This window comes from Mus musculus, chromosome 17, assembly GCF_000001635.26.
Source record: "Mus musculus strain C57BL/6J chromosome 17, GRCm38.p6 C57BL/6J".
Taxonomy (NCBI): Eukaryota; Metazoa; Chordata; class Mammalia; order Rodentia; family Muridae; genus Mus; species Mus musculus.
In genome coordinates this window covers 34,564,286-34,588,796 of record NC_000083.6, presented here as the reverse complement: position 1 = coordinate 34,588,796, position 24,511 = coordinate 34,564,286, and the positions used below count along the sequence as shown (strand labels likewise).

The 24,511-nt window shown below is 53.8% G+C and overlaps 1 protein-coding gene across 3 annotated transcripts; it reads right to left on the bottom strand.

The window, feature by feature from the left end:
- Positions 1-253: 253 nt before the first annotated feature.
- On the bottom strand, positions 254-24,511 carry Notch4 (notch 4). 3 transcript variants are annotated; one of them, NM_010929.2, is made up of 30 exons: positions 24,288-24,502; positions 23,415-23,496; positions 23,029-23,324; positions 21,108-21,455; positions 20,511-20,633; positions 20,168-20,404; positions 19,925-20,080; positions 18,568-18,762; positions 16,947-17,060; positions 16,188-16,301; positions 15,997-16,119; positions 14,889-15,048; positions 13,589-13,734; positions 13,238-13,390; positions 12,271-12,388; positions 11,941-12,028; positions 11,229-11,379; positions 10,665-10,849; positions 7,625-7,877; positions 7,306-7,418; positions 5,875-6,398; positions 5,064-5,447; positions 4,793-4,968; positions 4,166-4,385; positions 3,947-4,016; positions 3,668-3,806; positions 2,588-2,892; positions 2,123-2,270; positions 1,583-1,680; positions 254-1,423 (listed from the first exon to the last, which is right to left on the bottom strand). In NM_010929.2, the coding sequence occupies exons 1-30, from the start codon at positions 24,349-24,351 to the stop codon at positions 812-814; spliced, it is 5,895 nt and encodes a 1,964-aa protein (NP_035059.2). In that variant the 5' UTR covers positions 24,352-24,502; the 3' UTR covers positions 254-811. The 3 variants fall into 3 exon arrangements, 2 of the variants coding, with proteins under 2 accessions (NP_035059.2, XP_006523861.1); XM_006523798.4 differs by having other exon boundaries at positions 294-1,423; positions 23,415-23,508; positions 24,288-24,511; XR_385298.4 differs by lacking the exon at positions 1,583-1,680 and having other exon boundaries at positions 294-1,423; positions 1,734-2,270; positions 23,415-23,508; positions 24,288-24,511.

Below are 24,511 nucleotides of genomic sequence, written 5' to 3'. Positions count from 1 at the left end.
TTGGGGTAAAGCCTAATGAAGTATGAGCAGTTCGAGACCCTCCTGTCTTTGAGCCCTTAGGGATCTTTGTTATAGCTAAATGGTCTTAGATGAGGGACACAGTTATCACCTTGTATATTTGAAAACTATTGGAGATTCTCACTTTCAGTGATATCCCAGATGAACTGGAATTCCCAGATTGTCGGTTTGCCTTTAATTTATATTTAACCCCTCACTATATGAATGATTCTGGAGTATTGAATTTCCCAAACACTATGCACTTTTTCCATCTCACCCTTTAGTCCCTCAGAAGATAAAGTAGCACTTCAAATTAGCTTTATTATCCATGAGTTTGGGGTTCTCGGAGATAGCAGTGACTGGAGAACATGGCCTCATCCCTGCACCAGTGTCCTTGTGGGGAGGCAGAGAGAGGGCAAGGAGTCATCAGCTGGATGGGCCACTGGTTACTTACTGTTCATCTACACAACACCCGGCACATCGTAGGTGCTTAATAAATAGTTGCCAGCTACTTGTGGGCAGTAGATAGCAGAGGCTCCTTTTGGGAAACCATACACAAGAAACATTTTACACCCAATTCGCCCACAGTTCTTGGTTCCAGAGTTTAGGGATTCTCGAAATCAACTTTGTCCTCTTGAAGCTGCCCTATTTTCCAGGAAAATCACGGTCTATCTCAACCGGACATCCTAAACCCTCTTCCCATTGCTGTGCATACTCTATGGGGGAGACAAGTGAGCTTAACGGTTATTTTGGCCTTAAAAGTCCGGAGTCTTCCAGACTCGTACGTGTCGCTTCCTTCCTTCCACGCAGCTGCCTAGTTCAGATTTCTTACAACCGAGTTTAAGGGAATCTCTTGGTGAACTGGAAGACCCCAGGCAACTTGAGGGGATCCACGTTCTGGGGACGGGGTCAGGCTGGGAGGCGGGATCGGCGCACTGCAGGCGGAGCCGCAGGCTTCCAGGGCCACCCAGTCGCGAGGCCAGTCATCCTGTGATGCCCTAGCCCCGCGTCGTCCACGGGAGCCCGCGGAGAACCTGCGGCCGCGCGTGGTGGGGCCTCCGCAGCTTCCAGATCGGCTCCGGCAGCGAGCATACACCTTCCCTCCGCGCGCTCCCAAGTCCACCGACCAAGTGCGAGCCTGCAGACAGGCTCCGCCCCCGCGCGGGCGCGCTCCCGCAGACAGCGTCCGGCAGCGCGGCGCGGCCCCGCCCCCCGGCGTGGTGCGTGCGTGCGCACGGGCCTCCTGCGTAGTCGGTCCAGCCCCTTCCAGCAGCGTTAGCAGGTCCCAGTGACTGCGCTGGCGGGCCACATCTCCTGGGGCCAGCCCGGCCTGGTCTCGCAGTCCCCGGGCCGCCCCGAGCTCCAGCAACAGCTGCGCCACCTCCACGGCTCCTTCGCGCGCTGCCAGGAAAAGCGGCGTCTGTTCCTGCGGAGGAGACCCGAAAGCCCGGGGGCAGGGACTGTTAGGGAGTCCCCGCCCCCCGGGAGTCTGTGCCCTCCCGTCAGACACTGGGCCCCGCCCCCTTGGAGCCTGTTGGATTCCCCTGCTTTTGGCTTGTTCAGTGGGGGCTGCGACGTGGCTCACCCTACTGTCCTGGGCATCTTTATCCGCTCCAGCCTGGAGGAGAGAGCGGGCGGCTCGGGCGTTGTTCACAGCAGCGGCCCAGTGCAGTGCAGTTTTTCCTAGGGTACCACGTGGGAGCTGGTTACCCCGCAGTTGGGGGTCAGACTCCTACCTTTTAGTTTCCCACGGGTTCTGGCCTTGGTGGTGGGGGGAGGAAGGGAGAGCTACTTGGATTCTTCAGAGGCGGGAAGCGTTGCCCTGGCAACCGACAGTCGGCTGCAAGTGTTGCCCTGGTGACGTCATGGGCGCGCGGGCAGGACAATGGGTATTGTTCTGGATCGGTGGGACCCCGGTATCCCCATTACGGTTCCCGCCGGTACTTCTTCCATTCCCGTATCATGGACTGAGACAAGATGTGTACTTAACAGTGATGGGGAAACTCGCTCTCCATCCTGCCACAGCATAAGAGCCTCTAGTCTGTCCCCACTGCGCCTGTATTTTGAACTTCACCTCCTTACCGCTCTCCCCAACATTCCAATAACACAGCGGCTCCATGCATACCCCTTTTATCCCTGGCTCCTACATCTGCTCGGGCTGCGATCAATTCTTCAACCAGGTCCTCCACGGCCAGCCTGGCAGCCAGCATCAAAGGTGTAGTCCCGTCCTCTGTGCGGGCGTCCACCGTAGTCTGTCTGCTGGCCAATAGGAGCTAGGGAGACAGAAAGGTCCTGTGACCCCTAGGGTACCCTGGGCTTCTAGGTCAGGCTCCCTCACGCTTTTGTTGCCTGTCTTTGTTTTGAGACAATGTCTTCTTACGCAGCCCAGGCTAGTCTGGGACACATAGAGATCTATCTACCCCCACCTCCCCAGTGCTGGGGTTATAGGCCCATCAGCTCCGAAGCCAGTCGCTACCTGCCACCTTCAGGTCTCCAGTCTGTTTCCTCTTTGTCAAACCCCAGAGAAGACCTCTCTGTTTTATATGTAAGCGTACTCCTACTTCCTTTAGAGACCCCGATATGTGCCGACCTGGCAAACCTCCCGAGCGTCGGCAGCCACAGCAGTGTGAAGTGGGGTGCGCCCAGCGCGGTCTGGCTGGTTGGGGTTGGCTCCAGCCTCAAGGAGGCGGCGGGCAGCGGTTGGCCGAGAGAATCTGGCAGCTAGGTGCAGAGGCGTCTCTCCAGTGCCCACAGTGTGAGCCTGGGGGCAGGCCCCTCTATCCAGCAGTGGTTCCCAGGGTTCCAGATTTCCTAGCCCCAGTCTCTGTGGACTAGCCCCAGTCGTGGACTGCACTCCCCCACAGAAGACGGCTGACATCAGGGGTGTCACCCCATCTGCGGATGAGAATGAGTACTAGGGCCGATCAAAGGGATAAGAGAATGATAGCATGCCCCTGGGAGAATTGCAGCCATCTTAGCCAAGCTCTGCCTTTTTAGGGTGATGGAGTAAAGGGGTGCTTGCGACAGATTCTCACTATATAGCTCTGACTGTCCTGGAACTCACCAGGGTGGTCTAGAACTCATAGAGATCCACCTGCCTCTGCTGCTTTCCTGCTAGGACTAAAACCTTCCTGATAGGATTAAAGGTGTGTGCCACTGTTGCCAGTCAAGTGTTGGTTCTTGATTTAGTGTTTTGTTTTGTTTAAAGACGGGGTTTTCTGTGTAGTGCTGCCTGTCCTGGGACTTGATCTCTAGACGATGCTGGCTTCGAACTCGGAGATCTGCCTACATCTGCCTCCTGAGTGTCTGAATCAAAGGTGTGCACCACCACCGATCGACTAGATTTAGTGTCTTCATCAACCTCTCTGAGGCCCAGTTTTCTCATCAGGGAGGCTTTAGTTCTCAGAGCGTCTGAGGCATGAGCCTGAGTTGGCCTGATCTAGAGGGCTGTTCCCATTGCTCTGTACCTCAGCTTGCCAAGTCTGAGTTTGTATTCCTGGCACGTCCCTAGATGGTGCTGCGCTCTCTGGGGCCCTTTCTCTGAGAGCTACCACTCTCTCTGAAGGCTCTAGTTTGGATACTAATGGCCTTTGTTTCTAAAAGGGTCAAGAGTAGGATCCCCCCCGCCGCGCCCCCCCCCACCTCCACTTGGTCTAGGTTGGTTGTGTACCAGGTCCACAGGTGTCCACATCCAGAACCTCCGATTCACACTCCTGAGGAGGGGTCAGCATGGCTGCCTGGGGGAGCTCTCCACAGCCGCTGTTGAGCGGCCAAAGCTGGCACCTGGAGGCTGAGGCTGTTTCTTCAGCCTTGGGGCAAGAGCAAGGACAAGCGAAGGTCATTGAGTTGACCTTGCCACTGTCTCCTCTGTACCATCCCCCTACACACACACACACACACACACACACACACACACACACACACACACACGAGGTTTCACCTGGCCTACCTCTCCCTCTTCAGGGCCCGAGCACATGGCCACTCCATCCTCATCCACTTCGGCCTCTGGCTTCAGTGCCCTGGATGGGGTGAGTAGGTAGATAGGCTAAGGCCAGCCAGCATCTCCCACGCTTCCAGAAGCCTTCCGACTGACCCTTCCACTTCTGCAGGAGTAGTGCTTAGCACTTTGGACACTCCCCCGAATCCCAGACCCTTAAAAAAGTCTCACTTAAGACCAATGTTGTCCTCGCCCAGTGGGGGCCTCCGCCGGTGGGGTGCCTGCTGTGTCTGAGGCCTTCGAATGAAACCAGGGGGCAGCCACAGGGCCCCATGTTCTCGTCGCCGTCGCCGAATGAGCTGGAGGACGAGAAGGGCCCCAAGGGCCAGGAGAAGCACCCCAACCACTGGTGAACATAGAATGGGCCAGGGAAGCTGGTTGGCAGAGGGCCCTGGTAAGAGAGAGACAGTCACAAAAGGGGCCCATTCTTGTTAAGAATGGGCCAGTGGAGTAGCTCGGGTTAGTGGAGTAGCCTGCCTCAGTTTCCTCCTGTCTCCTGTAGTTAAATATGTTAATGGTTAACATGCTTCGAAGAGAGCTCATAGGATATGTTATAATATGATAGTTTCCTATCATATAGTGGTAACCCAAGGTTGGTTGTAGAGCTATGCCAGAGGTTAGTACAAAGTTCTCAGGGAAACAGGAAGGGAGACCACTGAATAGATGGGACAGGGGGAGAGTCATTCCAAAGAAGAGATGTTAGGCCAAGTTCCCCACACAGACATTTTGGTTTTTGGTTCTATCTCTCCCAGCGAGGATATGAGCTAAGGTCAAGGGCGATGGTAGGGGATCACCTACTGGTCCCTGCTTGAGGGTGAGCCGCCAGCAAGGGTCCAGGCAGCAGGGGCTCCAGAGCTCCCACTGCTGCCATTGCTGCAAGGAAGCGCAGCAGGAGTCCAGAGTCCCAGGGGCAGCGGGACGCAGGATGTTCCGGACCACAGCGGGACAGATCCACTCCCATCACTACCACAAACCTGTGGGAAGGGAAAGGCCCTTCAGGGACCTCTGTCTCGTCCCCGCTGCATCCAAAGAACTGTTATTTGCCCCCACCCCTCCATGTCTTGCTTACCCTGCACCAAGAGACTCTGTCTCCTTGCCCAGGGGCTGAGTGGGAGGGGCTTGTCTTTCCCATGAAGAGGAATCCCTAGCTCCACTCAGCTCCTCTTTGGCCCGGGTCCCAGGATAGGGGAACACCATGTTCCTGCCTTCACTGTCCTTCCTCACCCAGAGACCGACCCTCAGAGTCAGGGACAGCACTCGTGCCAGGGCAAGCAGCTGCTGATCCAGGGCTGGGGGCCTCAGCACCACCAGCAGGGCCAGGGAGGGCCTCCCCTCTGAGTCTTCCCCTTCTGGTCTGCAGTCTCCCCCGTCCCAGCCACATTCAGCGTTATTGCAGCCTTTCTCACAGTGCCCGTTGTGGAAGTGATCTCGGCAGTACTGGTCATAGGCTGGGCTGTGGGCAAAGGAGGCATGGAGTCAGCACCCTTCCCAAATCTGACCCTTCTTCATAGAGAATGACGGCCACTCCATGGCCTCTGCGACTCGGGTTCAGGATGGTGGCCGAACACCCTGATGTCTGCCGACCCCATTGACTGGGGCCAACCTTTCCTCCTGCTCCTGTCTCAGAAAGAGGATCCAAGACCCTTTCCCTTGGGCGGCGGGGGGGGGGGGGGGTGTTGTTTTCCAGGGAGGCATTCTATGGTAAAAGTGGGGAGAGAAGCTGAGGCCCATGTCCCACAGTGTCTGTCACTCCATTCCACTGGGTTGGAACCTAGAGTCTTTTTTAGCATGGAAACTCCTTGGCGTCCAATGCTGGTCATTCTGCAGCTTGGGCATGTATGTCTCCCACCCCCACCCCTGCCCCTCATTCCCAGGCTCACATGCAGGTTAGAGGGATTTCACAGTCGTAGCCATCAAAGAGACACTCCTCAGAGTCACACTGCGGGTGACACCGTCCGTCCCGGAACAGAAGCCAGCACTGGGAATGCGGGGGACAGCCCTTCCAGGGGTCTGGGACCCCCAGGGAACAGTCCCCTCCATCCCAGTCTCCTCCTGGGCCACTGCAGCCAGCATCGCAGGTCCCATCACCACCTCGGCCCTCACACCCACTTGCCCCTGGCCTTTGACACCGGGGCCCTGGAGAGTCAGGAGGGCAGGTGCATTGAAAGCCCGGGTTGCCCAACCCAGGGGTCTCAGTGCAGGTACCATTGTGCAGGCAGGGTGAGGGGGGACCGCAGCCCGGTGGAGCTGGAGGTGTCAGACAGTCAGGGCCCCCAAAACCACTGAGGCAGGCACAGAGTGGTGGTGACCCTGGCTTAGGGGAGGGCAGACATAGGCCTCCATTGTGGCAGTGATGGATGCCGCAGGAAAGGGCTTTGTGGCTGCAGGTGGGGCCTTCAAAACCCTGTGGCAGAGAGAAGAGAATGCAAAAGGACCTTGCGTTATTCTTTCCTGAAGCAAGCTAGGACAACATGGCACAGAGGGTTCTAGACAATCCTATAGGACAGGGACCTCAGACAGCATCACGTCCCTTGTAATGGATGTTGTCGCTGGGTCCCCTGCTAACTGCGCACACTGGCTTATTGCCCTTGGTGGGACTGGGTGACGTGTGGCTATGCTGTGTTTCAGGGTGCAAGTCCAAGAAGGCAGATCATTGCTTGGTGCAGTTGACTGATTACTGTGGCATTTTAATCCCTGGAGACAGTCCACATGCTCTCTTCTTTCCCAGGGTAAACAGGAGGAAGGTGGAAGTGGGGAAAGTGTTTATTATTGTGATTCTTGAGTTTGGCTCAAGAACATTAGGGTGAGAAAAGAAGGTACAACCTGTTGTCACAAACCAAGGCTCAGCCAGTTTCTTGCCTGGAGCTCCTCACCCACACCTGTCACCCACACAGTGTTTAGAAATCTTGTCGAAAGCCATTTTTGAAAAGGTGGATTTTGTTGTTTCATTTTGCTTTTTGAGATGAAAGTCTGGTGTCAGATTCATTGTGAGTCACCCTGTGGCTGCTGGGACTTGAACTTGGGAGCTTTGGAAGAGACCACTGAGCCATCTTACCAGCTCAAATTCATTGTGTGGCCAAGGATGACGTCCAACTCTTTATCCTCCTGCCTCGATGCCCAAAGGCAGGGACTACAGAATTGCACCATGCTAGTGTCTGATTCTGCCTTTCCCATGACTGTTTCTGAGAGCCACTCACCATTGGGCCTTCTCCAGTAATCCTGACTCCAGCCCCACTCAAGGCCCTAGGGTTCTGGGTCTGGTGTTCTTATCAGTGTAAGGAGAAGAGAGAAAGGACTGTTGCATCAGATACCTTGGGGCAGTGACAGGTGAAGCCAGGGGGTGGCCCTGTTGTGATCTCACAGGATCCTCCATTGGAGCAGGGTTGGCTCTGACAGAGGTCCATCTCCACCTCACACCGCTGGCCTGTGGTGGGGGTGAGATAGGAGGTCACACCTGGCTTCAGTGGCTGCCTCCTGACGGTTCAGCACATGATATGTGGGCAAGAAGATGTAGGGGACTTCTAAGGGGAGAGGTGTGAAGGCAGAGGGTGAGGAGAGAGGCTGTCTTTTGGGAAGGGACCGTCAAGATTGTCCTGGTCTTAGATATGCCCCAGAGATGCCAGGCCTTACCTGTGTGCCCAGGCAGACACTGGCAGTAGAAGGCGTTGGCTAAAGAGTGGCAAGCTGCAGTGCCCGAGGGGTGACAGGGCCGGTCCAGACACTCATCCACATCTCCCTCACAGCGCAGTCCCACGAAGCCTGGAGGGCAGGCACAGTGGAAGCCTCCAGGCCTGGAGGTACAGGTTCCGTGGTTGTGGCAGGGCTGGGACTGACAAGCGTCAAGTACTTTTGAGCAGTTCTGTCCCTCATAGCCTGGGGCACACTGGAGACACAGAGGGAGCCAGTGGATGTGTGGAGCTCAAGGTGGTCTGCCAGCCTCCCACCTCCCGCCTCCTACCTCCACAGCTGAAGTTCTCACTCATCCATTGCAGCCTCTCTGAGTACTACCTGACATGCAGTTGTTCAGTGACAGAGCAAAATCCTTAGTCCCAAACAATGTGGCCACTAAGCATTGCCTCATTTGGGGGGACACTTCTTTTTCGTACCAACTTACCCTCCAGCCTTTCTCATGCATTGAATCATAGGTGTCTGATGATTATCGACTTGGATCATTCCTGCCTCTGTGTGCGTGTGCATGGTGTGTGGCCATCTGATGATTACGTACTTGTGTCATGCAGTGTATGTACTCGAATGCGCATATGCTTGGTGTGTAGTGATCGGAGGACATTTTCCCTGTTAGTCCTCTGGCCTTTTGTTTGAGACAGGGCCTCTTATTGGCTGGGAACTTGCCATTTAGGCCAGGCTATTTGTCTGTTTCTGCCTTTGTCTTGCCATCTGTGGACTTGGGTTTTTGGGGAATCTTCTGGCTAGGGGTCTTGGCGAAGCCATCTTCCTAGCTGGCCAGGTGGCATTTTAAGTAGTACAGGTAAAAATTAAAATTAGTCTGCATTTCTAGGAAGCACTGTCTATAACCAGAGGGGAGAGAGGGTTGGCATTGATTGTGTAATCTGTGTGCATAGCCTTAAACCATCCTCTTAGCAACCCTGAAGAGATACTATCTCACTTCATCTCCATTCCACAGATAACGAAATGGTTTGCCAAGAAGGTGAAGTGACATCTGGGTCAAAGAAAGACTGGCTCGGTCCAGAGCCACACTGTGATTTTTGCTTGCTAGCCCAAAGTCATAAGTACTATGCTTCTGCCGGACAGCAAGCCAGAAGGGAGGCTTTGAGAGTCAAGAGAATTCAGGGAGTGGCCCAGAGAGTGGTAGGATTGAATGGAGGGCATTTTGGAACCCACTGGAGGAGGGTGAATGAGAGTACAGAGGTTCACTGTCAGGACACTCTTCTCTTCACATTTGAAACAGGGTCATCCCTACCCGGGTTCTCTATGTCTGGAAAGGCTTGTAAAGGTTGGGGATGGTGGTGGGTAGAGTGTTAGCCCAGCACACACGTGATCCTGGGTTTGATCCCCTGAACTGTCTAAAGTAGGTGTGGGGGGTGTATACCTACAGTCCCAGCACCGACTACCCGGAAGCAGGAGAGTTGAGATCATCCAAAGCAACATAAAGGAGTTCAAGGCCAGCCTGGGCTACATGAGACCTTGCCTCAGAAAGGAAGAAAGGAGGGAGGGAAGGAAGGAAGGAAGGAAGGAAGGAAGGAGGGAGGGAGGGAGGGAGGGAGGGAGGGAGGGAGGGAGGGAGGGAGGGAAGGAAGGAAGGAAGGAAGGAAGGAAGGAAGGAAGGAGGGAGGGAAGGAAGGAAGGAGGGAAGGAAGAAAGGAAGAAAGGAGGGAAGGAAGGAAGGAAGGAAGGAAGGAAGGAAGGAAGGAAGGAAGGAAGGAGAAAAGGGTGGGTAGGGGTAGGGAGTTGGAGAGATGGCTCAGCAGTTAAGAACATAAAAGCAAGCTGGGTGGTGATAGCATGTGCCTTTAATCCCAGCCCCTGGGGAGACAGAAGCAGGCAGATCTCTGAGTTCAAGGCCAGCCTGGTCCACAGAGTGAGTTCCAGAACAGCCAGGGCTACACAGACAAACCCTGTCTCAAAAACCCAACACAGGAAGCAAAGGAACACAAAAGCAGACGTTGCTCTTGCAGAGGGCCTAGGCTCCAGTCCCAGAACCCACACAGGTTAGCACACGGCTGCCTGCAACCCAGCTCCAAGGGGATCTGATGCCTCTGGCTTTTGTGGGCACCAGCACTTATGTACACATACCCACACATAGAGAGTCACACGTGTAATTTAAAATAAAAAAGTTGTGTGTGTGTGTGTGTGTGTGTGTGTGTGTGTGTGTGTGTGTGTAAAAATGGCTCAGTAGTTAAGAGGGCTGGCTGCTCTTACAGAGGATCTGGGTTCCAGTCCCAGCACACACATGGCAGTTCTAGAGGATCCGACACCCTCACACCAATGTCCATAAAATAAAATTAAATAAATTATTTTTATAAGAAGTTGGAGATAGTGACTGCAAAGTTAAGTCAGTGGTAAGCCAGGGGATCAAAAGTTGTGTTTCTAGGGGCAGGAGAAATACCTCTGGTGGAGAGTATTTTTTGCTTTTGCAGAGGCCTGGGGTTCAATTCCCAGCATCGACATGGTACTTCACAACTATCAGCATCTCCAGTTTCAGGGAATCTGAATCTATCTTCTGACCTCCATGGGTACCAGGCATGCATGCGGTACACATCCGGTCAAAACATTCATACACACAAAAATTTAAAAAAAAAAAAGTGAGTTTTTGAGCACAGGATTTAAACGGATTCTGCTATAATCCCAACATTTCCTCTCCTGGATGGCGACCTGGACCAGCGAGGGAGAGACAGGTGGGAAAATAAGTCCTGCAGGGATGACATAGGCCCTTTACCCCCTTTGGTAATGGGGTAAAGACTGAGCCATCAGAAGGGCAAATATGGAGGCAGAGGTTGCAGGAGTTTGATGTTGGTATCAAGGTGGGGGAAAGAAAAGAAGAAGTGAAAACACAGCATAGGGAAGTTCTTATGAGGTGGCATGGCCTGACCCAGTGGGTGGTTGGGTGCCTGGCTTAAAGGAAGAGAACTGGATAAACTAGATCTTCACTACCCCCCCCCTGCCCCCATCTCTACTCCTCTAGACCTCTTACCTGGCAGACATAGCCACTGGGCTGAGGCACACAGGTAGACCCGTGATGGCAGGGATTGGGCTCACAGGGGTTCACATTATCCTGGCATAACTTGCCTTGGAATCCAGGAGGGCAGCGGCAGAAATAGGAGGAGCCCGTGTCAATACAGAGGCCTCCATTCTGGCACAGGCCAGAGATCTCTATGCCTGGGAAGACAGACAGGGAGGGATGCATCTAAGTTGGTTGGGAGGATGCCCCTGACCCAGAGTGTTCCACAAGAGACTGTGCGGGTGAGATGTTGGTGCAGTTGGGTGGTATTGGCTCACTCCAGGGGTGTTTCGACCCTGGTAGAGCCGAGTGGCTCCGGGTGAGGCCTGGCCCTAGTGTTTGGGTTAAGTCTTGTCTGGGCCGTTGATATTGAATACAGTAGCAGAGTAGAGCTGTGTAGGACTGTCCTGGGTGTTGAACTGTAGAATAAAATACTCTTGGCTGTTTTGGCTGTGACACAAGTTGTGTGGCTGCTTTGAGGGTTTCGACATAAGAGGACACCCCTCCCTGCCGCTCTGTTGGTTCTGGGTCTGGTACCTTGGCTCATCGCGGCCTTCTGGCAGGACAGTGGGAAGTCACAGAGAGCCCCTGTCCATCCCTGGAGGCACAGGCACTGGAACGAGGGCCCACTCTGGAGGCATCGAGCAGTGTGTGGACAGGGCTTCCGGGCACACAAGTCTATCAGAGTCTGAGGGTTGGGTGAGAACAGGAGATGGGAAGGCTTCTGGGACTCAGAGATGAGCCTCTCCAATTGCAGTTCCCTCAAAATCGCTTCTAAGGTGACTTGCTCGAAAATGGCCCAGGCTGGTGACCCTCTCTGACCTCTGGCTTCACATTTCAGAACAGCCTCCAAGATGAGAAATTATCCCTCGAACATCCTCACCCGCAGGCGTGTGTGTGTGTGTGTGTGTGTGTGTGTGTGTGTGTGTGTGTGCATGTAGGGTAGGGTCTCATCTACCCCAGGATGGCCTCAAACTCAAACTTGCTATTTAGCCGAGGCTGGCCTTGAACTCCTGATCCTTCTGCCTGTGTTTCCCAAGTGTTGGGATTACAGACGTACACGACCACACCCTGCTTTTGTTTCCTTCCTTTACCTCACACCCAAGTGAGACGCTCCTGGACCTCCACACATCCCTTCATGTGGACATCTGTCCGAGTTTCCCTGTTGCCCATCCTGTAGATCCCAAGATCCAAATACCTAGAGCTCTCCAGTCTCCCTCACTGACACATCTGGCCTATGGCACCTCACCTGGCAGCTGCTTCCTGTATAGCCAGGGCTGCAGAGGCAGCGGGCCCCTCGAGGTGTGTCTTGGCAGGTTGCCTTGTTCCTGCAGGGGCTGGACAAGACAAAGACAGCACTGTAGGAAGAAAGTCTGTTCTGGGAGACTGGAGGTGTGTAAGGAGAGGCAACAGGTGTGGTTGTGGGGAGATAGTGGGGGAGGAACAGCGCTGTGGGGGAGGGGCAGCCATAGGGCAGGGGGCTGTGATAGCACCGAGCCCAAGGATAGGTAGAGAGGGTCTGGGGAAGGCTGAGGGTTCCTCTGCTCCCTTTGGGGGCCTCACAGCATGGCACCCTTACCTGTCTGCACAGCTGGGGTTAGTCTTCTCCTCACAGTGCAGCCCCTGGAAGCCAGTGGCACAGAGGCAGAAGAAAGTGCCAGGCTTGTTCACACAGGTACCCCCATTGAGGCACGAGGCTGGAGAGAGGAGTCTGTGAGGGTTTGGCTTCCATGCCTGTAATCTGGCTTGTGACCTTGGTCACACACAACACAAAGAATGCATACCTCTCACCAATACAACTTACTTTTATCTAACATTTGTTTTTTATATTTATCCATTTATCTATTTATTTAATAAATAATTTAATAAGATGTACACTTATATACATTATTCATGTATATATACACATGTACAACTTTATATTATATGGCAGGATTCTGTACATGTCACATCAGGCATGTGGAAGTCAGAGGACAGCTTGAAGGGTCAGTTCTCTTCTGCCACGGGAGTCCTGGGTCTTGGCGGCAAAGGCCTGGACCCTCAGAACCATTTCTCAACCTCTAATGTATTTGTTTAACAGGGTCCCTTTGAAATGGACGCGTAAGCCAAGTATGACCTTGAACTCCTGTTCCTCTGCTTCCATGCCCCGAGGACTGGGATTGCATTGGGTACCACCCTGCCCTGTGGTGCTGGTCATTGAATCTAAGGCTTCATGGGTACTAGGCATTCCCTCCACGACTGAACTGTATCCCCAGCCTACAGTCAAAATGTCAGAGTAGGGGCTGGAGATGGCTCAGTGGTTAAGAGCACTGACTGCTCTTCCAGAGTCCTGAGTTCAAATTCCAGCAACCACATGGTGGCTCACAACCATCTGTAATGGGATCGGATACCCTCTTCTGGTGTGCCTGAAAACAGCTACAGTGTACTCAAGTAAATAAAATAAATAAATCATTAGGGAAAAATAAATATCAGAGCAATGTTACACCCCAGCCCCTCGCAGCCCAGCTCCTGTAACCACTGTGCTTCAGACCGAGGGCAGCACTTACCAGACACACAGTGGTCCACGGCAGTCTGGCAGTGGCGACCTGTGTGACTTGGAAGGCAGGTGCAGGAATAGCCCTCAGGACGGATGCTGCAGGAGCCACCATTGAGACAGGGCCCTGAGTGACAAGCTGTCACCTCCTCACTACAGGTCAACCCTGAGGGAACAGGTAAGCTCTGAAAACGTGGGGTTCTCTTCTCTATCCTCTTGCTCTCCTAGCCTATAAACTCCCTGCCCCATCCAGCCTCTTCCTTCTCCCCCACAGCTCACACCAATTCTCCTGGAAGAGATTTCAGCCACAGGTGTGATTAGTGGGGCTACAGGCTGGAGTGTATGTGGTATAGGGAAGACTCACCCATGTAGCCTGCAGGGCAGGTACAGTTGTAGCCAGATGGCTGTGGGTGGCAGGTCCCCCCATGGGCACAGGGTGTGGAGATGCAGCCACCCAGTTCTGTCTCGCATTCTGGTCCAGTCCAGCCCTCATCACACACACACAAGGATCTGGTATGTAAAGAAGAAGCGAAGAGTCCTTCTCTTTCCCTCTCTGCTTTGTTGACTGGACCCTGGACTGCCTCTGTTTTGGCTTTGGGAGTCTCATTAGCCTCCTTCTCTTTCCACTAAGAGTTTCTTTACTTATTATTTTTATGTTTGTGGGTGTTTTGCCAGCATGCATATCTAGGCACCATGTTGTGCCTGGTGCCTGTGGAGGCCAAAATAGGACGTCAGGTCCTCTGAACTGGAGGTACAGATGGATCTGAGCTGCCACGTGGATGCTGGGACTCAAACCCCTGACCTCAGCAAGAGCAGTTAGTACTCCTAACCACTGTAACTTCTTGGAGGTTTCTCCAAGGTCCACTCCCTTTAAAAAAAGGGTCTCAGCTGGGTTGTGGTGGCGCACGCCTTTAATCCCAGCACTGGGAGGCAGAGGCAGGAGAATCTCTGTGAATTTGAGGCCAACCTGGTCTACAGAGCTAGGTCCTAGACAGCTAGGGTTACACTGAGAAACAATGTCTCGAAAAACAAAACAAACACAAAGAGGAGGAGGAGGAGGGAAAGAATGAGAGAAAGAAAGAGAAAATGAGGGGATAAAAAGTGGGGGGGGTCTTAGGTAGCTTAGGCCTCCAAATTACTATGTAGCTGTGGATGAGACATTCTGCCAACTAGACTCTCTCTCTCTCTCTCTGTCTGTCTCTCTGTCTATCTCTCTATCTTTCTGTCTCCCTGTCTCTGTCTCCTTTTCTGTATCTCTATCCCTTTCTCTCCAGGGTCTCCTGTAGCCCAGGCTAGCCTCAGAGCTCACTATTTAGTGGAGTGTGGCCTTGGCGCAGATCCATCTGCCTTTCCTTGGATTCCAGGCAGGTGACAACACACCTGTTTTGCCCTGTGTTGGGAAGTGTCCACAGGAAGATGCCCATAGGTATTAATGTAGGGAGGGCTGAAGCCAGTCTCCTCTGTGCTCTGACCCTCTTCTACCTCCTTTGCGATGCTCAAACCTCCCCTCCTTAGGTACCACTCCTCAGCTGTGCCCTCTCTTGCCCAAGGAAGCTTGGTGTCTCCTTCCTGTTCCTCCATTGGTCCTATCCCACCGGCCTGCCCCCCGCCCCTGCTGTTCATCCTAGCTGAGGCATGATGGAAGGAAGGTTGGAAGGGGTTACCTCTGGCAATGGCCATGGTGACAGGGGCAGTTGTCCTCGGCAGGAACACAGCCAGGACTTCCGTCAGGGCAGAGGCAGGGGGCTCTGTGTTCCTGACCTTGGCATTGCTGTCCAGGTTGGCACATGTTGGGGGTGCACAAGGGAACCTCACAAAGTTGACCTGTGTGGAAGGGTTTGGGGAGATGAGTCTACGAGGAAAGAAAGTCCCTTTGTGTCCTGAGGGGGTCAAAGGCCACCTCCAGGTGTGGCTTCCTCACTGTGCACAAGTCCTTTCTTCACTTTCACTCTCTCTTCCTATGTCCTTGTCTTTGTGCTGTACCTCGCTGTGCTCCGAGTGTGTGTGTGTATGATCGTGTCCTGTTTGTGTGTGTGTGTGTCTGTGTGTGTATGTGTGTGTATGAGTATGTGAGTGTTCGTGTGGTGTGTGTGCATATGATGTGTGTGTGGTATGGTGTGTGTGTACATATGATGTATGTGGTGTGTGTGAGGTGTGTATGTATGTGTGTGTGGTGTGTGAGCTGTGTATGTGTGGTATGTGAGTGTGTGTGGTATGTGTATGTGTGAAATGTGTGGTATGTGTGATGTGTATGGGTGTGTGTGCATTTGATGTGTGTGTATGAGTAGGTGTGTGGTTTGTGTGTTTGTGTGAGTATGTGTGTGTTATGTGTGGTGTGTGTATGACTGTGTGGTATGTGTGTGGTGTGAGGGTGTGTGTGTGTAGTGTGTGTGGTGTGTGTGTATGCTGACATGCATGGGCCATAGGCACACAAGTAGAGGTCAGACTTTGCAGAGTCCGTTCTTGCCATCCATGTCCCCTGGATTCTGAGTTCCGAGCGCAGGTTGTCAGTTTACGATTGCTTGCTTTTACCTGCTTGCTTATTTATTCATCCTGTCCTGGTTTTTTTCTAGTGCTGGGCACCCCAGGGACTCCTGCATATTCAGTGAGGTCTTTGCTTCCAAGCCACGCTCCTAGCTCTCCCTGGCCAGTGCACAGAAGGCCGTTCTCATTCTGTTTTAGTCATCCTGACCACCTAACACCCGCCAGGGGCCTCCTCCCCACCTGCAGTGGGCTCACACACCCTCCCAGTTCTTTCTCTTGTCTCCTGACCTGTGAAACCAGGACGGCAGAGGCAGAAGAATGCTCCGGGGAGATCAAGGCAGCTGGCTCCCACGGGGCAGGGGTCACTCAGACATTCGTCCACTTCTTTCTCACAGTGTGGCCCTTCAAAGCCTGTGGCAGAGGGGTGGGTTAGGAATCGCACAGATGGTCCCCTCCCCTAGCGACCGAGCCTCAGTTACCTGGGAGACACTCGCAGTAGAAGGCTCCAGGCTGGTCTCGGCAGCGCCCCCCATTGGCACAGGGGGTGCTGCTACACTCGTCCATGTCTTTCTCACATCGGGCGCCGGTGAATCCTGGTGGGGGAGGGGATGGGAAGGGAGGGTGCTCAAGGACGTGCAGAGAGGCACAGGGTGAACAAAGGTGGGTCTTCTGAGGAGACTCTAGGCGTTTGGGCAACACGGGAGAGAGTGGAGCTCAGACCCTGCTGGCGACTAGGCTGCTGGGCTGTGGGCAAGCTACCCAGTTTCCCTTCCAGCTCTCATTTCTTCCTGTGTAAGAAGTAGGGATGGAGCCTGGGCCGGGAGTATGGCTAAGAGGCAGAGTGATTACCCAGCATGTGTGAGACCCTGCCTCCTGTCCCCAGCATTGATACAGAAAGAATCTGTCCCTGGGCTGGAGAGATGGCTCAGCAGTTAAGGGCACTGGCTGCTCTCCTAGAGGTCCTGAGTTCAATTCCCAGCAACCACATGGTGGCTCACAGCCATCTACGATGGGATCTGGCGCCCTCTTCTGGCGCGCAGGTGTACTTGCAGATAGAGTACTCACTTTTTCATAGACAGAAGTGAGGCTGGGGTGTAAGCAAGGGAAGGCTTGGGAATGGGTGGAAGAGTTGGGGGAGCTAAAAAGGAGGAGGAGAAACACAAGCTGCTTTGGGGGCAGGGGGATGGTCTCTAGGTTCCCAGGGGACTGAGGTTGTCTTGGCCAGAATCTTCACCCACCAGGAAGGCAGAGGCACTGGAAGCCGTTGAGCAGGTCATGGCAGGCAGCTTGGTTCAGGCAGGGATTAGAGGTGCACTCATTGACCTCCACCTCACAGAGCCTCCCTTCCAAGCCTGAGGACACAGATGGGGTGAGAGATGGCCTCAGCCAGGGCCAGTGGGCTTTCTGCCTGGGGCACCTAGGCTCTGAAGCCTTGGACTTGCAGAACCCCCCATCCCCCCTGCTTGTGCTGTCTTGATGAGCACTGAGTGTGTGTGTGTGTGTGTGGGGTGGACACATCTGTCTCCCCCAGGCTTAAGGCTCCGGGAGCAGGGGACCTGCAGGGGGCTGAGAGGAAGTGCCTTTGAAGTCCTTTCTGTGTACCTAAGAGGGTGGGGCTTGCCCATGGGCTGCCCAGCCTGGAGATTCTTGAAGTACAGATGGGAAATGGACATCTGCCTGGAGGGTGATTCAGCCCTCATGTACTATCTAGGCCTCTGTACCGTGGGTGGGAGCGATGGTGGTGGAGATGGTGGTGCTGCTGGTGGTGGTGATGATGGTGGTAAGATGGTGGTGCTCCTGCTGGTGGTGATGGTAGTGATGGTGGTTGTGATGGTTGTGATGGTGGTGGTGAAAGTGGTGGTAGTTATGGAGATGGGGATGCTGTTGGTTATGGTGGTTGTGGCCATAATGGTTTTGATGGTTATAGCAGTAGTGATGGTGTGGAGGAGGAGGATTTGAAGAAAGGCATTAGGACAGAAGAGTGGCTCCCATTTTCCACCCTTAGGTTTATCTTGGTCTCCATGACCTCATGGTCAGCCTCCTCACCTCCCTGCCCCACCCCCCTTTCCTGGGGATCTGCCTCGACACCCTCGATTCATGTAACTTGTCCCTTGGATGACCGAACAATTTTCCCACGTCTCTGTGCATGTCTATGCATGGCCTGAGCCACGATGCATGGGTGATGCCTGGCATCCAGTAGGGAGTGGGGTGGGGAGGTCAGCACTGCTGAAGCCCGGGTGGAGGCTGGACTCTGCTCCTCACTGGAGGCGTGACCTTGGGTAAGTCACTCCCCCTCTTTGTGTCCAGTTTCTTAATTATGAGATGGGGATTCCTTCTCTGATAAGACGGTCATGGTGGGCATGGTGTTGGGAGCCTTCCAGCATCCCTCTGCTACTGCACCAATTCCAGGTGCACCGCCCATGTGGTATTTCAATGCTCTGCACTTCATCTCTACATGGGAGAGTGTGCGATTAAGTGTGTGTATGTGTATGTGTGTGTGTGTGTGTGTGTGTGTGTGTGTGTGTGTGTATGTGTGTGTGTGTGAATTCTGGGCTGGCACATGTACTAACTGCCTTTCTGTCCTCTTTGGCTGATCCACTGTGTACGGTGGACCAGGACGCACACTCTGTGATGATCATGAAGTGGGTGGAGCACCGTATCCCTGAACTTCAAGGTGCACACTCTCACTGCAGGGCAGCTTGTCCTTCTAGGGGTGGTGGGTTCCCCAGTTTTAGCTGGGTGTGGGGAGAGAAAGATGCTTGCTGGATAGCCTGATGCCAGTCACTCTGGCTAGGCAATTCCCCTTGGGTTCAAAGTTAGTTCTCTGTCTCACCCACCCACAGTCCCACCCAGCTCTACCTGGTGGGCAGAGGCAGTGGAAGGTTGCAAGCAGGTCCAGGCAGGTGCTGCCTGGGTGGCAGGGCTGTGACAGGCACTCATTGTGGTCAGCTTCACAGCGGGAGCCCGTGTAACCAGGCAGGCAGAGGCAGTTGAAGGAGCCAGGGGTGTTGATGCAGGAGCCGCCATGTTCGCAGGGACTGGGTCCTTGCTGGGCTGGGAGGAGAGAAGATTTGGGAGTCCATGGGGGCTGGGGTGGAGAGGACAGGGAGGCTAGACTGACAGGGAAGGTGTGTGTGGGGAGGACACTTGTATGTGGAGATGAGAGAACTGGGAAGGGGACTGTGTATTTATAGTGGAGGATGGGGCTGGTGAGATGGCTCAGTGGGTAAGAGCACCCGACTGCTCTTCCGAAGGTCTGAAGTTCAAATCCCAGCAACCACATGGTGGCTCACAACCATCCGTAATGAGATCTGACTCCCTCTTCTGGAGGGTCTGAAGACAGCTACAGTGTACTTACATATAGTGGAGGATGACTGGGCAATGAACTCTGGAGAGTTCAGTGCTGGGAAGAAGAGCTGAGCCAAACCCAGACTCATGCAGAGAAAATGTGAAGCTGTTTTGTTGTTTTGTTATACACACACACACACACACACACACACACCACTTTGTGTGTGTGCGATATGCATGTGTGTGGGCACACGCACGTGTGGGTAAGCACACAGGTGTGTAAATGTGAAAGTCCAAGGCTAATGTTGGGAATTCCCTTCAGCCACTCCCCGCTGCCCCTACTCACAGAAGCAGGGGTCTCTACATCAGACACAGAGGTGGTGGGTGTAGCTACTCTGTCCAGTCAGCTTGTTCTGAGCACCCCTTGTCTTTGCCTTCTGAAGCTGGAATTACAGAGGGGCCCTCATGCCCACTTGGTACTAATGTGGGACCTAGGGGTTTGAACTTGAGTCCTCCCTCCCTGATGGCTACTGCTTTAACCATGGACCTCTCTGTGCAGCCCCACCAGGGACTTGTGAACCTCTGGAAGTCCCAGAACACAATATGTAGTTGAAACTTTCTCCTGCTTTGGGTTCTGGGATTACATGTGCCACCATGCCTGGTTTAGGTTTTTTTGTTTTTTGTTTTGGTTTTTCGAGACAGGGTTTCTCTGTATAGCCCTGGCTGTCCTGGAACACACTTTGTAGACCAGGCTGGCCTCGAACTCAGAAATCTGCCTGCCTCTGCCTTCTAAGTGCTGGGATTAAAGGCATGCGCCACTACTGCCCAGCTGGTTTAGTTTTTCAATTTGATAAACCAACTGCCCTGCCTGTCCTCTCTTGGTAATGGAGGGCTTGGCTGGCCTCAGGGGCTCTGCGGGGACCCTTACCCATTTGGCACTCATCCAGATCTTGGTGACAGGTGGATCCTGAGTAGCCAGGCTGGCATATGCAGAGGGTGGAGCCTGTCAGAGGGTTGGTGCTGCACTGGGCATTCACGTGGCACGGCTGACTCAAACACATGTCTTCCAGGTGGCACAGGAGGCCTGTGGGAGACCGAGGGCAAGGCTGTAGCGGCCCCTTGGGGCTCTCTCTTGCCCTCCATGCCTCTCCACCATGCCCTCCATCTGTACCTGTGCGTCCAGGTGGGCAGAGGCAGGAGAAGGAGCCCACACGGTCGATGCAGGTGGATCCCGGGGCACAGGTGGCAGCTGCACAGTCATCCAGGTTCTCCTCACAGCCTGCGCCTCCCCAGCCACTCACGCACACACAGTGAAAGCTGCCAGCTGTGTTCTGGCAGGTGCCACCGTTCCTGCAGCGAGGGGGACCCCGGGCTTCACATTCATCTATATCTTCAGAGCAGTCCCAGCCTGTAGAGGCATGGAGAGGGGACAAGGGCTGGCATTGGGAGCCTGGTGGGGAGGGAGACCAGGAGCAGGCACTGCTGCCGCCACGAATTTGCTCTGAACAACTCACCCTTCCATGTCTTGGGGCAGAGGCAGGTGTAGGTGTCCAGCCCATCCAGACAGGTGGCCCCGTTCTGACACTGGTGCCTGACACAGTCATCTGGGTTCATCTCACAGTCCAGCCCCGTGAAACCTGTCAGGATCATGGAATCAGCCATAGAGCCTGTACGCCGTTTAACAACCTCAATATCGTTATTTATTATTGCACCAACTCTTTCACTTACATTAGCTCTAAGTCTATAAATTCCACTACCAATACCCCCACCCTCTAATTAATTTAAATTTAGGAATTTTATTTATCTTAGCAATATCAAGGCATCAGCATATTCCATCTTATGATCAGGATGAGCCTCCAACTCAAAATATTCACTGTTTGGTGCACTACAAGCCCAAACAACTTCCTACGAAGTAACAATAGCTATTATTTTATTGTCAGTCCTGTTAATAAGTGGCTCATTTTCTCTACAAATACATATTGTCACTCAAAGACACACCTGGCTTATTATTTCAGCCCAACCTATAGCTATAATATGATTTATTTCAACCTTAGCAGAAACAAACCGAGCCTGAGGGGGCAGGGTTGCAGCAGAGCCTCAGGAAGCTTTACCTGGGGGACAGAGGCAGAGATGAAAGGTGGAGTGTCCCTCTGGGACCAGCTGGCAGGTGCCCCCATTGAGACAGCTTCCAGGAGGGCAGGCTCCCTTCCTGAGCTTGCACTGGGGACCTTCCTGCCCCACAGGGCAGAGACACTGGTAGGAACCCAAGGTGTTATGGCAGGAGGTGCCCTGAGGGCAGGGTCCCGGCTCCAGGAAGCACTCGTTGATGTCGCGTTCACAGGTGTGACCCTCGAACCCAGGTGGACAGCGGCACTGGATCTGGGGGTATGTGGCCAGGCACACGCCTCCGTTGGCACAGGGGTTGGCTGAGCAGAAGTCTCGGAGCTGGCATTGCTCACCTGCAGCAGGGCACAGGGTTGGAGTGGGGGAGGGGGCGGTTTCAGGCACTGCCCTGTCTATTTTATGCGTTGAAGTGTGCTCAGCGGTCTGTGTGCAGGAGCCCTGCCTGCGTTCCCCGTCTCCCACCTGTTTTCTCAAGCCCATTTACCCTGGTGCTCCCTGGCCTGTCTTTGTTCTGCTGTACATTAGGTAGGAGGCTTGTGTGTGGATTGCTCACACCCTCTACTTTGGAAAGCACATGTAGCTAACAGTGGGAGTTTTACAAATTGCTTGGGACAAGGGTTCCCTGCAGTGGTACCCTGCTGGGTCACTTTGCCTCTCTGAGTGAATTTCTTGTTGTTGTTGCTATTATTGTTCACATTTTGGTTTTCTTTAAGTCAAGATCTAATATCAGCATTATCTAAAGATGACTTCAAACTTCTCCTCTTTCTCCTTTTTTGACGCAGGGTCTCTCTACATAGCCCTGGCTGTTCTGGATCTTGCTCTGTAGACAACACTACTCTCTAACTCACAGAGATGCTCCTGCCTCTGCCTCCTGAATGCTGGGATTTACTACACCGCCCAGCCTGACTTTGAGCTGCTGATCCTCCTGCATCTACTTCTTGAGTATGGGCGTGTGTTCCAGCCTCTGCAGCTGAATAATGCACCATTGCATCAAATGCTGGCATCCATGCATGCTGGGCTAACACTCTGCCAGCTCAGCTACCACCTCCAGCCCTGCTTTCTACTCTTTTGTTTCTCTCCTTCCATGGTATTGTGTGGATCCCACAATTGAACTCAGGTTGCCAGGGTTGGAAGCAGGTGCTACCTACGGAGCAGTCTTGCTGGCCCGACTGTCCCGTTCTTTACTTTTTTCCATTTTACAGATTTTTTTTACATGTTTACGAGTGTTTTGCATATGTCTGTATGTCTGTGCACCACATGTGTGCCCAACACCTGCAGTGGCCAGAAGGTATGTCTTTGAGGGAGTTTACAGATTGGGAAAATTGAAGTGGGGAAAGCTACTCTGAATGTGGGCAGCACTATTCCCGTATTGCTGTTCCGGACTTGCATAAAAAGCAAGCAAGCCGTGTACCAGCACTTATCTACGTCTGTGTGCTAGTTAGTTGTGTCTACCAATTTGCCACAACCCAGATCACCGGAGAAGAAAGCCTCAGTTGAGGAATTGCCTAGGTCAGGTTGCCCTGTGGGCTTGTCTTTGGGATCCTCTAGACTGATAATTGATGCAGAAGGGCTCAGCCCACTGTGGGCAGCACCATTCCCTATGCGTGGCATCATTCCCTAGGTGAGGGTCTCAAACTATGCATGGCAGGAGAACGCTAGATGAGACCAAGCAAGCAAGGGTGTTGCCGTTCTCTCTGCTCTTGACTGTAAATCTTGTATGATCTGGCAGCTTTGGGTTTCTGTTCAATATTAGGCTGTCACCTCTACCAGGACTTCCCTACCAGGATGCTGAACCCTCAGACCTTGAGCCTGGATAAAGCCTTCCTTCCTTCAGGCAGCTACTGCCATTGTGGGGAGTTGAGTCACAGCAACAAGAATGACTTACAGGCTCCTCCTGATTGTACTTACCTGTCCACCCAGGCTCGCAGGAGCACTGTGGGCGGCCTGAGGCCTGAACATAGCAGTGACCCCCGTTGGAACAGAAAGAAGGTGGACAGAGCTCTTCCAGATGGGTTTGGCATCGATCACCGGTGAAGCCAGAGGGGCAGGTGCAGGAGAAGTGAGGGGTCAGTGGAGAAGTAGGACTACGGGAGCTTGGGGGTGTGGGGAGCAGGGCTTGGCAGCTGCCACCATTCTTGCAGAGTTGGGTATCCCTGCAGGGGTCAGGAAACTGGCAAGTCTCACCCAGAAATCCAGGGGCACACCTAGGGGTAGAGGGACATTTCAGGCCAGTGATTCCCCCTCCTCCTCCCCGTCCTGTCTCCCCAGGTCCCGCTCCTATGATGCACACTCACTGGCAGATCCCTTGTCCCCGAGATAGCCTCAGGCAGGTGCCTCCGTTGGCACAGGGCTCTGGGGATCCTCCACACAGAAGCTCTGGAGAAGAGACTGGAAGATGAGATGGAGCCCAGGGTCCAAGGGTCTCCAGATGGCTTGCCCTTCCTCCACCAGGTCCTCCTTACAGGCCACTGACCAGCAGCTCAGCACTCCCCCACCCCATGTTACCCAGGTGCATGGTGCTCTATCATTCTCTCTCTCTCCTTCACACCCCAGTCCCAGTCTCCACAGGGTCCCCTTGTCCCAGCCTTGTCCCAGGCCTTCCATTCATAGCTTGTTATTCTTCCCACCCCTTTCCTGTTTATTCTCCAGTCTCCCAAGTTCAGCCCAGCTCCATCCCCCGGAAGCAGGGCAACAGGGCTTAGGAGGGAGCCAAGAGCGCTCCTGGGATGTGAATGGCTGAGACACCTAAGGGATTTCCTTCAGGAAAGGCCAGCAATGAGCCACTGGGGTTGGGGACATCTGGACAGAAAGGGAGCCGGTGGGCTCTTCTCTGTCTCCATCTCTTGCTTCTCACTCCTCTCTTCCCCATATCAGGCAGTCCATTTTTTCTCCTGTTTGTCTGTCTGTTCCTCTTACTTCAGAACCAGCTGGCTTCTCCCTGGGCATGGACACCCTCCTTCCCACCCAACAGCAGGCACCACCCCTAGCACCAGGCACAAACCTGGGTCTCCTGTAGCCCCGGAGTCAGTCAGCCCTCCCTGCAGGTTGTCCCCATTAGAGGGGACAGAATCTCCTCCCTCCAGTGTCCTTTCAGAGCCTGGGACTTGGCTTTCTTCCCTGACCTCACCAAGCATCTCCCCAAGAGAGATATGCCCCCACCCCCTCACCTCTGGTCAGGATGACAGGGAAATTGAGTGGCAAGAGCAGCAGCAGCAGCAACTGGGGCTGCATTCCAGAGCGCCTGCCCCTGGCCCGGATCTCCTCTCCCTCTTCAGGCAGGGACCCTCAGAGCCCTTGTGGCCAGGCAAGGCCACCTCCTCTGCCTCTACCGCCCTTCTTCCTCCTGAGCCTGCTGCACGCCTCAGTCTGAGCTGTTTCCTGAGTCACACAA

Bases quoted from the DNA above. Each gene is read 5' to 3' on its own strand.
- Notch4 (XM_006523798.4), bottom strand. From the start codon at position 24,351: ATGCAGCCCCAGTTGCTGCTGCTGCTGCTCTTGCCACTCAATTTCCCT. The intron at 13,735-14,888 runs GTAACCCCTTCC...TTTACATACCAG, and splicing joins CACCATGGCCATTGCCAGAG to ATCCTTGTGTGTGTGTGATG. The intron at 11,380-11,940 runs GTGAGGTGCCAT...CCCAACCCTCAG, and splicing joins ATACAGGAAGCAGCTGCCAG to ACTCTGATAGACTTGTGTGC.